General features: G+C 50.4%; 1 protein-coding gene across 14 annotated transcripts in view; it reads left to right on the top strand.

Annotated features, from left to right (window-relative positions):
* Positions 1-12208, top strand: part of CLPB (ClpB family mitochondrial disaggregase) — a 171891-nt gene that overhangs the window by 137228 nt on the left and 22455 nt on the right. For 11 of the 14 annotated variants that reach the window (XR_003434569.1, XR_003434570.1, XR_003434568.1 and 8 more), the window contains 7 exons: positions 1597-1641; positions 2017-2178; positions 7862-8018; positions 8772-8845; positions 9014-9133; positions 9352-9456; positions 9844-10074. Coding sequence is in view for 7 of the 14 variants with exons in the window: in XM_027115637.1 (XP_026971438.1) it covers positions 1597-1641; positions 2017-2178; positions 7862-8018; positions 8772-8845; positions 9014-9133; positions 9352-9456; positions 9844-10074 (894 nt within the window). In the remaining 7 variants the exon portion in view is untranslated. Of the gene's footprint in view, positions 1-1596; positions 1642-2016; positions 2179-7861; positions 8019-8771; positions 8846-9013; positions 9134-9351; positions 9457-9843; positions 10163-12208 lie in introns of those variants that run through there. The other 3 variants (XM_027115638.1, XM_027115639.1, XR_003434572.1) reach the window with 3 other exon arrangements.

Raw genomic sequence — 12208 nt, 5'->3', positions numbered from 1 at the left:
AAAGTAGGGACTTCCCTGGTGGCGCAGTGGTTAAGAATCCGCCTGCCAATGCAGGGGACACGGGTTCGATCCCTGGCCTGGGAAGATCCCACATGCCGCGGAGCACCTGGGCCCGTGTGCCACAATTAGCCTGCACTCTAGAGGCCACGAGCCACAACTACTGAAGCCCACGTGCCTAGAGCCCATGCTCCACAACAAGAGAAGCCACTGCAATAAGAAACCTGCACACCGCAACAGAGTAGCCCCTGCTCGCTGCAACTAGAGAAAGCCTGCGCACAGCAACGAAGGCCCAACGCAGCCAAAAAATAAATAAAATAAATTTATTTTTTTAAAAAAACTGTGATAAAAAAATTTTTTAATAAATAATATAAAAATAAATTGGTGCAGCCACTGTGGAGAGCAGTATGGAGGTTCCTTAAAAAACTAAAAATAGAGTTACCGTGTGTCGCAGCAATCCCTCTCCTGGGCATATATCCAGAAAAGACGAAAACTCCAATTTGAAAAGATACATGCAGCCCAGTGATCATTGCAGCACTATTTACAATAGCCAGGACATGGAAACAACCTAAATGTCCATCGACAGACGAATGGATAAAGAAGATGTGGTACATATATACAATGGAATACTACTCAGCCATAAAAAAAAGAATGAAATAATGCCATTTGCAGCAACATGGATGGACCTAGAGATTATCATACTAAGTGAAGTAAGTCAGACAGAGAAAGACAAATATTGTATCGTACACTTATATGTGGACACTAAAAGAATGATACAGATGAACTTATTTATGAAACAGAAATAGACTCTCAGACGTAGAAAACAAACTCATGGTTAACAAAGGGAGAAGGGGGAGAGGATAAGTTAGTAGTTTGAGATTAACATATACACACTACTATATATAAAAAAGGTAAGTAATAAGGACCTACTTATAGCACGGGGAACTGTATTCAATATCTTGTAATAATCTATAATAGAAAAGAATCTGAAAAAGAATATATATATGTATATATGTGGGTGTGTGTATGTATAACTGAATCACTTTGCTGTACACCTGAAACTAACACAACTTTGTAAATCAACTATACTTAAAAAAAAAGAAAAAGGGGCATGTGCCCACATAGACTTGCAAGGTTGAGGGCACCATGGAGCTGTCTGGGTGCTTGTTGCTCCCCTCCATCTCATCATGATCCCACGCTGATGGTGACTGACTTTGTCCATGTCAGCCTGCCCCACTCAGGTGCTGCTAGAGACCAGAGACATAGCTCCAGTGCTTGGCACACACAGTATGCCCTCAGGAAATGTGGGATGAGTGGATGATGTGGTGATCAGACCCAGTAGAAGCCTGAAAAAAGAGACATTCCAAGCCAGATTTAAGGCAGGAACACGACTTGGGTTTATTAAGGTAGGGCATGAGGGAATCGTGGGGGATGAGTGGACAGAAAAAGGAGGCAAGGAGCCAGAAAAAACTATATCATGAAAATGGGATAGAAAATCTTGGCTTGGTGTGGCTTAAAAGCCGAAATATATTTGAGATCTCTCCTCCTTAACCCTTCCCCCTGCCTTCTTCAAATGGACTCCTGCTTGTTTCCACACAGGGTTTCATCAGGCTTGACATGTCTGAGTTCCAGGAGCGGCATGAGGTGAGTGAGAGTCCTTGGTGAAGTGTGGTTTGGAGAGCCTGTCAACAGGGCTCTGCCTGGCTATTTTGATGTGACTTGTCGATTAGGCCTGAGATAATTCCAGCAGCCTTGGGATTTGTCCTTTGCGGGGAGCATATGTACACAGCAGGGTCACTGATCTGTTTTGCATACGATTTGCTCTGAAGAGTAAACACAGAAAAGATCATCTGCTCTCCCATCACAGCAGGATTCCTTCCACCCAAAGAGACAACCTGATTGTCCTTGTTGAGACAGGCAATCTTAACAGTATATAAAGCCATCTTACCGTTGCATGTCCCATATTGGAAACTAAAAGCATAGAAAGGCCTTCCTAACTTATTTCCTTCCTTCCATCAGGTGGCCAAATTTATTGGGTCCCCACCAGGCTACATCGGCCATGAGGAGGGTGGCCAGCTGACCAAGAAGCTGAAGCAGTGCCCCAACGCTGTGGTGCTCTTCGATGAGGTGGACAAAGCCCATCCAGATGTGCTCACCATCATGCTGCAGCTGTTTGATGAGGTGCCAGTCAGCTTGGGCCGGGATGGAGTTGGGGACACCTGTAGGTATGGGGGGCTGTGAACAGCAGGACCCAGGGGCCCAGAATTGATCATTCCTCAAGTTGCTGCTTCCTCGTGTGTACGTTCAGTCACTTAGCAGGTGTGGCTTCACCCCCTCTCTGGACCGGGGCCCAGACTGGGCACCCAAGGAAGACCAGCACTGCCCAACAGTTGAAATGTTGTGGCTGCCCAGACTACCTTCGAAAGAGACAGAATGGAACAGGGGTGCCAGGGGAGAGAGAGAGAGAGCTGAATTTTTAGTTCTAGCTCTGCCCCATCTCTCGGCATCAGGGACCTCGTTTGACAAACAAGGAGGCTGGATCCAATAAGCTCCAAGAACCTTTCTGGCTCAGACAGCTCCTGCTCCTCCCCATGTCAGCCATCATTTTCACCAGTCCTTTAAAACGCCAGGGACGTTGCTGCTGTCTGTGATGGTGACCATGATGATGGAATGGTGGTGCCCTGGTTCATGGAACCGTCTTCTCCTGAGGAGCTCCAGGCTGGCCACAAGCAAGGACAGTCTCCCTCTTAACTGGTGAAATGAGCTCTAAATGAGAACAACTTCCTCTTTTTCAGCACAGTCTATGTAATAGGCCTGTGCTAAAGACTTTACAGACGTTCTTGCTAATCATCACAATAGCCAGGCAAGGTACCAATCATTTGTTACAGATGAAGAAACTGAGGTTCAGCAAGGTTATAAATGACTTGCCCAAGGCCACAGAGCTACTGTGTGGAAGAGCCAGAAATGGGCTGCAGATACATCTGGTCCCAGAGCCCCAGTTCTCCCCATCTGTACCAGTCCTTATCTTGAGCAGCAGAGGGAGAGCTTATGATCGTGGGAGGGGCTGCCATCCACCTTTTCCAGGGGTCCTGCAGAACTGGGGATGAGGCCTCCCATCTGCTCCCATGCAGGGACTATATTAGCCAGCACATGGCCGGATGGAGTCCAGTCCAGGGAAAATGTCCAGCCCCATTTTCCCTCCAGCCCTGGGAAAATGGAAAGAGGTTTGCTGCCCATGTCAAAGTGCACTAACAAAATGCAGGAATGGATACCCGTGGACCAAATAGCACATCAGGTACCAAGCCAGGAAGAACCAGATCCAAATGTCCCCACAGCTGCCCACTGCCTGTCCCACCTGGCCCAGCATCCTTGCCCCTGCCCCAGTTTATTGCTCTCTTCCTAGGCTCTCATCTGCTCCCTGTCTCGAGACCCACCCCCCACCCCCACTGAGGAATGAAGGCCAAGCCTTCAAAGGTCACATATTCTGTTTCCCGCACCTGTGCTCTGAGACCACCCCGACCCCGACCCCCGCTGCCGCCTTCTAGCCTCTTGGTGGGATTCAGGTACACAGCTGTGGACCAGACCCAAACCTGCCCTCTGGGAACTCCCTACCTAGTAGACAGCAGAAAGGAGATATGATAAAGTTGACATTTTTGTACTTTGTGTGCAGGGCACTGTTATTGCATGTATGAACTCCTTTAATCCTCCCAGAAGGAGGATTGGTTCCCAGAAGATGGTTATTATTACTGACTCCATGTAACAAATGTAGAAACTGAAGTAAAGTGAGACGATTTATTCACCCATGGTCACACAGTTGGGAAGAGGAAATCCAGGATTTGAACCCAGGCAGTCCAGTTCCAGAGCCTGCAGCTAAAATAGTAACTACCATGCAGCCAAGGCCAAAAGAGAACAGTAGATCTGGAATGAAGCATTCACAGGAAGGGAGAGCCCGGCTTAGGGAAGGTGAGCACAGCAGCCTGGTTGGCCTCTCACTTCCCTGGAGAGGTTCCTGGTCCAGAAAGAGGGAAGGCAACTGCTGACTGAAATACAACCAACCCCACCTGGAAAATGCTTACCACTCCCGTGTGTAAGCCCTGTCCACCCCACCCACTGCTGCTGTCACTCCACTGACTACCTTGGGGAGTTGATAATAACTCCTTCCTACAGCTCCCGACAACCTGCTACAGTTTCTGATGTTTATGCCCTTGCTTCCATTGACCAAAGCTGCCATCTGAGCTTACTTAGCCAGATTTATGCATGTTTGCTTCTTGAGGACAGAGACCTTGTCTCACTCCAACCATTCCCAGAACCCACAGCGCCAGGAGAAATGCCCTGTTGACTAACTTAATTCAGTAGTAATTCAGCAAACCTTCCAAGGATGAATAAGTATTTGCCAGGTGAACAGAGTGGAGAAGGGCTGGCAGTAGACACCCAGTGTGCAGAAGCACAGGGGCATGAGGCAGCCTCGTATATGCAGAGAACTACAGCTGTTCAGTATTGATCGACTGCAGAGGGAAAGGGAGAATAGAATGGTGGAGATAGGTGGATAAGGTAGACAGGGGCAGGTTAGAATGCCAGGCAGAGGAGTGTGGACTTTTTTGGTGAATAGTAAGAAGCCTTTAAAGACTTTAGGCAAGAGAGAAATATGATCAGGTTTTCACTTTATAAAGATCCTATAGGCAGCAGTGAGCAAATGGACTAGAAGGAAGAAGAGAGACCAGTGAGGAGACTGTTGAAGAGTCCAGGCGAGAGCTTGGGAGGCCTGCTCTCAAGCAGGGCTGTGAGATGGGGAGAGCTCCCGGGAAGTCCGCTGTGCAGGGCTCGGTGGTTGGATGTGAGGAGAGAGGGAGGGACCAAGGATGACCAGCGGCAGGATTTCTGGCCTGGGTGACCCATGGGTGCTGCTGCCATCAACCTGCGGCAGGGAACACAAGGGGATGAGCAACAGATTGATGAGGAAGGTAAGGAGCTAAGGTTTGAAATTGTTGAAAATGAAATGCCACAGCCAGATGGGTATGTCCAAGAAGTCGCTCATCAGTTTGAGCGGTCTGGAGTGTAAGAGAGGCCTGCACCGGAAGCAGAGACTCAGGAATGCTTCAGCACAGAGAGAGTACCAGAAGCCACAGGAAGGGGTGAGATCTCTGACCTAGTGAGAGTATGGTGTGCAGAGAAGAGAGGTAAGAACAGCCTTGCAACCTCTCCAAAAAGAGTCAAAGGCAGAATTGCCAGAGAGTAAGAGGCAAACCAGGAGAAGGTGGTTCAGTGCGGGGCAGAGAGGACAGAGGGAGAACAGACAGTCCCTGCCTCAGTGTTTCTGAGCGAGGGGGAGACAGGCAGCAAAGAGCAGTCCAGCCACTGTGGTGAGTGGTGTGCTAGGATAAGTAGGAGTTATAAGGGCACCTGATCCAGTCTGGGGGAATAGGGAAGCCCCCCCCCCCATATCCACCCAGCCCAGACCTCCCAAGCTTGGACCCAGAAAAGCAGAAGCCCTAATGCTCTCACCAAAACACCAAGCAGAGCTAATGCAGGTCACTTCTCTGTTGACCCCAGAGTCTGTAGCACAGGGCAGAAGTCCTAGGAAGCCCACCCACTGCTCCTCCCTTCAAGGACAGAAACGGGGGAAAGCAGCCCCTATAACCCTGAGGTGAGCATTCACGCGCCACCCAGGATGCGTGCACTCCAGTCGTTGCTGAGAGGCAGGACAGCAACAGCTCCCTCTTTGGGACACATTTTCTTGCCAGGGACTCTGAGGAGAAGGAGACGTGAACAGTGTGAAGGTCACCCTTTGGGTCAGTAATACACTGCACCTGCTCCCCTCACCCACCTGGGACCCATCCTCAGGCCCAGTTATGAGCAGAGCTTTGATCTCTCAGAAAGAAATGGCCACTGGTTATTGCTCTGGCCAGTACAGCAGTGTGTGTGCTCAGTCCTCAGGGATGAGCTCTGCGAACACACACAGGGTCATCTGCACGCACTTGGGCACATCACACATGCACGCAGACATGGTCCCCAAAACTAGAGTTGCCCTTAGTGGATTCTGTCGTGTTGTAACCCATAAGCAGGGGGTGAAGTAGGAAGCTAATGGCCAAGCTCAGGAACATCTGCTTGCACCCTTGCCTTCTCTTCGTCCCTCCCAAGGCTGGGACGGGAGAGTGACCAGGATTTGGATCTCGAGGCCCCCGTTGAATAGACCCCCTTGGAACTAACACTTTCTGAGGCCTGTGCCAAGGTCCCATGTAAAGTGAGGCAGAAAAGCACTTGGTACTGTGCCCAGTACACAGTAGGCGCTCAGTTAATGCACATTCCTTTTTTACCTCTGAGGGCCAGGGCTGGTCTGCCTTTGCATTGGCTTTAGAACCAAGGGCTGACCTTGAGTGAGGCCCTCGCCACCAGGGAAAGGGGAACACTTGAGGAGGATTGGTTACCTGAGGCTGGGGCAGGGCCCAGCATCACTGGCTTGGGCAGGTGCCAACAGGCTGAGGTCAGTGACCTTTCCCCAAAGCCATGTTCTCAAACTTGGCAGGAGTTATGCTTTTGCCTGCAACCCAGATGAGTTCCCAAGAAGGTCTGCCTCTCCCCACACCTGTCCCGGTAGCTTGTTTCCTGTCAGGATCAAAGGATGCAAACTGAATTTGGCAGAATTCTGAGAAATTTTTATTTAGGGAAAGAAAATTGCATGAGGCCTCATTTTATCCCACACTGTTGGTATGACCCCAGTAGCCTGGTGTACAGTGAAGGATATGGGTTCTGGGGTCAGACAGTTCAATAGAGCCTCAGCTCTACTGTATTCTAGCTGTGAGACCTTGTACAAATTACTTAACCTCTCTGAGCCTCAGCTTCTTTGTAGGGGTGGTGAGGATTCAAGCATTCAGCAAGCAAGTGTTGAGCACATGCTATATGCCAGACACTGTTCTAGGACCCAGTGAGAGCAAGACCCAGCCTCTGCCCTCATAAAGCGACCTTCTAGTGGGCAGAGTGCAACAGTGCACGGAAAGCACTAAGCAGGGCACCGGCAGTGGAAGTAGATGTGCCCATCAAAGTCAGACTCCATCAGTTCCTCTCAATGGGGCCCTGATTAGTGCTTTTTTATAAATGACTGCAAAGTGCTGTTGTACCATGCTAGCCTTGAGGTTTGCTGAGTGGGCAGAGTTCCTTGCCCTTGAACTGAATGGCCCTGGACAGCTACAATTTTCTCATTTTTCTGTCTCCTCCCTCTACTGTTGCCCCTTTTCTCTTTCCTTGTGCATCTGTTTCTAGTAAAGATGCTTTCTTCTGTGTCACCTCTAGAAAAAGCTAAAGATTCCAAGGCAATTTCCCAAGTTGGTTAAAGGAGGAACATTAACCAGGCCAGAGGATGGCTCTAAAGATGCAGAGATTATACCTGTTTCAGTTCATTTATCTGGTCCTCACAATGACCCTGTAGAATACCCTCCTCTGACCTCCTACAGCAGCGTGGCCTTACCTTTATCATAACATTTAACCACTGAATTGTGACTGCTTGTTTCCTGACCTCACTCCTTCTCTAGACTGGGAGCATGTCAGAGGCTCAGTGAGTCCCCAGTGCCTCAACACAGAGCCTGGCCCAGACTGGGCCTCCAGGAGAGTGTGTTGGATGGATGCATGTACAGTCAGGCTGGCTTCTGGGTGCCCTCAGAGATGCCAGACAGCAGGTGCAGTCTCAACCTGGGGCACTCCCAGCAGGTGAGCACTGTAGCCGAGGTGTGAGAACAGTGCTCAGAGACCCCAGAGGAGGGAGTGCTGACTCTGCTGGAGGAGGGGGAGGCACAGGGGTTCTGGAGAGAGCTCCTGGGAGAGGGGCCCAGCCTTACCACTCCCTGACCATGCAGTCACGGTTCCTTCCCAGGGCCGGCTGACAGATGGAAAAGGGAAGACCATCGACTGCAAGGACGCCATCTTCATCATGACCTCCAACGTGGGCAGTGACGAGATAGCACAGCACGCGCTGCAGCTGAGGCAGGAAGCTTTGGAGATGAGCCATAATCGGATCGCCGAGAACCTTGGTACAGCACGTGGCCTGAGATCTCTGGGCAACTGGTCAAGTGACCAGGCCGCCAGCGCATCTCCTGGGGGCAAGGATGGCAGGATGGCATTGGTGTCCTGGGGCCAGATGAGGGCCCTGGTAGCATCTTTGTTCCTAGCTGGTCCTGACCAGACACCAAGCACCCTACTAGATAGTGGAGGGAGGCAGACAGACTTCCTCAAGAAATCCCCAAGTCTCTTGGGTGACAGGAGGGCTCCAGACAGAGTAATGAACAGAGCCACACCAGGGCATGGGGCCAGGAAGAGGCCAGGGCCTAAGGGGACTGAAGGGATGCACACTCAACAGATGGAGACACTTCGGTGCAATGAGGGGATAGCAGATCAGAAACCGTATGGAGGTGACACAGCCTTTTTCAGCCAGGGAGCCTTCCTGCATAGGAGGAAAGGAGGAGCATGTCAGGCAGGAGGCCACATTTGTCACCTTTCTATTTAGGATTGAACTCTCCAGCCCAGTCTTGGTCCTGACTCTTCTCCTCTCCCCTCCCCTCCTTCATACAGTTCCTACCAGTACATGAGCAGTGGAAGGGCCTAGGAGGTACCCAGTCCAGGCCTCTCATTGTGCAGGTGAGGAGAAGGCTGAGGCCCAGACAGCCTGAGACCTTGACCAGGAACACACAGACCATAAGGGTCAGGACCAGGGCTTTTTTCATGGATAGAGCGAAGGAGCAGGCACAGCTCCCAAAGGTCCTGGGTTTATGATTCTGTCTCTACAGGGGATGTCCAGACTAGTGACAAGATCACCATCTCTAAGAACTTCAAGGAAAATGTGATTCGCCCCATCCTAAAAGTAAGAGTTCTTTGTCATTCCTGCTGGAGCCTCAGGTTGGGGGGGATCCCCTTAGCCATCGTGAAGATACGGAAACCCTCCCACACCCATCTTCCCCAATAGGGTCCAGTAATTCCTTTATACCCTCTGGGTCACTGAGATCACCCCATCCCTAACCTGGCCCTATAGGCTCACTTCAGGAGAGATGAGTTTCTGGGACGAATCAATGAGATCGTCTACTTCCTCCCCTTCTGCCACTCGGAGCTCATCCAACTCGTCAACAAGGAGCTGAATTTCTGGGCCAAGAGAGTAAGAGCGGGGACTGCCTGTGGGTGGGGGTGGGATATATGCCCACTGGAAGTCAGGGAACACTGGGCTGGGAGCACCACCCCCAGAAGAAGGAGCACAGAGGGGTCCAGTGGCTATAGGGCACACAGTCTCTCACAGGCCCAGGCCTCAGGCCAGAGCGATGAGAGATAGAAAGCCCTGGCCCACATTCAGGCATGCTCCTATCTGACCTGTCCCAGGCCAAGCAAAGGCACAACATCACACTGCTCTGGGACCGTGAGGTGGCAGACGTGTTGGTTGACGGCTACAACGTGCACTATGGCGCCCGCTCCATTAAGCATGAGGTGAGCACAGGAGCCTGAGAGAAGTGAGGCACCTCCACACCTCCCTCCCTGGTGCCCCCAGATGCATTCCCTGGGCTCCCAGTCTGTCCAGACAGGCAGGAATTGTTCTTAGAGCAGATGCCTCTTCAGAACCAAAAACAATATAATCAAGTAAAACCCCTATCCTAAAGGGTAACTGAGTTTGAACCCCTACCAGTGTGAGAAACTGGGCTGAGAACCTCAGAAACTGACATTACTGTGTCATTAGCACTGTCCTGCAAGCTTGCGTTGTTAGCCTTTTGCAGATGAAAAAGCTGAAGCTTTGAGTAAGTACTTGCCTGAGCAGTAAGTGATAGAGCCAGGCCTCCAGGCTTTGGCAGTGAAGACCACTTCACCTACCACCTGCAGGTGGAGCGCCGTGTGGTAAACCAGCTGGCGGCCGCCTACGAGCAGGACCTGCTGCCAGGGGGCTGCACTCTGCGCATCACTGTGGAGGACTCAGACAAGCAGCTACTCAAGAGTCCTGAACTGCCCTCACCCCAGGCTGAGAAGCGTCCACCCAAGCTGCGGCTGGAGATCATCGATAAGGACAGCAAGACCCACAGATTGGACATCCAGGCACCACTAAACCCTGAGAAGGTGTGCCACACCCTCTAGTGTCTACCTACCTGCCTATACGTGCCCTGAACACCTAATAAAGCCCCCTTGGCTGTGGCATGGTAACGACCTACCTTCTCCTCCTGCCTCTCACTCCTCTCCAAAGTCAAAAGCAGGAATTTTGCCCTACCCTGATCCCTTCCTGTGGGCCCCACATGTGCTAACAGGTCTCTGGGAGAGGAGCTGCTCCTCCATCCCCTTCAAGCCAGGGGGAAGAGGGAGGTCTCTTATCTCTGTCCTTCAGCGTGATCCCCATGTCCCAGCGTCTCTGGAACTTTATCATGTTTCCTGGAAGCTCAGAAGTATGGCAGCTGAGAACAGATCTGGCTGGAAAGAGACAGGGACCAGGCTGTGACCTGCCACCCTTTACTGGCTGTCATGCAACTGAGTCCCCAGAATGTCTCCACTGGGAATGGAGAAGAATGCAGAGGCCCAGGCACAGAGGTTCTGCATTTAGGCCGTAGCTTCCTCTTTCCCAAGCTCTAAAATTCCAAGGGAAAGGGACTCTCAGGGACACTACTGTGTCATAGCTACTGTTGCTCCCCACCCCATGTTCAGAGGTCAGACCAGAGCATGTCTCTCCAGCCTTGGAACTAAGCCAGCATAGGGCATCTTTAGGAGGAAGGCTGACTGGGCACTACCCTGCCCTACACGGAGACTGGACAGAAGTTACCAAATGACCAAGCAAGGTCAGCTCTACAGGGCCTCCTTCAGGAGACCAACTACGTAGACATTGGGGAACTGCAGGAGGAGGAATCATGGGGTCGGGCTCTGCCCAGATGGCCATGGAGCCTGCCTCAGCCCCGTCTATACTATGGTCCCAGCTAAGTGAACCTGGAATAAACAGCTCCCCTCTGCAGTCTGCATGTTAGTCACTAAGCAGAGGGACTGCACACCATCCCCCAAGGCATTCCACAGACCAGACATGTTCCAGCCTCAACTTAGCAGGGCACAGCAAGGCTTGGTACACCTTGGGAACCATCTGCAATAGCCACCATCGATGACCATGTCATCACCCTCCCCCTGCAGGGCCATTTTGGAACCTTCCTTTGGTGTTACAAAGTCTCTTTCAGGAAGCAGAAAATGGGGACAGGAATCAAAATCCCTTGGGTGATGACAACATGGCGGGTGTGAGGCAGTCAGAAGCCAGAACGTGGGCTCCAGCAGATGCTCCAGCAATCACTGTCCAGCCCCTCAAGGAGTTGTCTGTTGCTTCTTAACCTCAGTGACTGCCATTCTTTTTTTTTTAAATTTATTTTATTTACTTATTTTTGGCTGCGTTGGGTCTTTGTTGCTGCACGTGGGCTTTCTGTAGTTGCAGCAAGTGGGGGCTACTCTTCGTTGCGGTGTGTGGGCTTCTCATTGCTGTGGCTTCTCTTGTTGCAGAGCATGAGCTCTAGGTGCACAGGCTTCAATAGTTGTGGCACGTGGGCTCAGTAGTTGTAGCTCACGTGCCATTCTTTTTTGTGTGTTATTATTATTATTATTATTATTTTACTTCTTGCTCTGAAATAATTTTAGACTTACAGGTAGTTGCCAAAATAAGAGTTCCCATGCACCCTTCACCAGCTTCTCCTAATATTAACATCTTTAAAAATTATTAAATTACAGTATAATTAGTAAAACCAGGAAATTAACATGATACAGTACTACTAACTAATCTGTAGACATTCAAATTTTGCCATGTTCCCCACTGATGTCCTTTTTCTGGTCCAGAATCCAATCGAGGAACCCACATTGCATTTTGTTATGTTTTCTTCATCTCCTTCAGCCTGTGACAGTTCCTCTGGCTTTTTTTGCCTTTTATGACCTTGACACTTTTGAAATGTCCAGATCACTTAATTTGTAGAATGTCCCTTAATTTGGGTTTGCCTGCTGTTTTCACATGATTAGATCGAGGGTCTACATTTTGGGCAAGACTAGCCCACAAGTGATGCTGTGCCCTTCTTAGTGCCTCATAGTGGCAGCACATGGCTGAGGTTGTGTGTGCCAGTTTCTCCACTGTAGGTTTACTAATTTCCCTTTTGAAATTAATAAGAATCTCATGGAAAGATAGGAGCTGTATAGATGTCTTATTTATCCTTAGAATTTTGCCTATTGATTTTTAGCATCCATC

Source organism: Aethalodelphis obliquidens, unplaced genomic scaffold (genome assembly GCF_003676395.1).
Source record: "Aethalodelphis obliquidens isolate GAN/ISIS:26980383/991018 unplaced genomic scaffold, ASM367639v1 scaffold14, whole genome shotgun sequence".
NCBI lineage: Eukaryota > Metazoa > Chordata > Mammalia > Artiodactyla > Delphinidae > Aethalodelphis > Aethalodelphis obliquidens.
The sequence above is the reverse complement of the archived record's forward strand: the minus strand, read 5'-3'. Positions and strand labels throughout refer to the sequence as shown.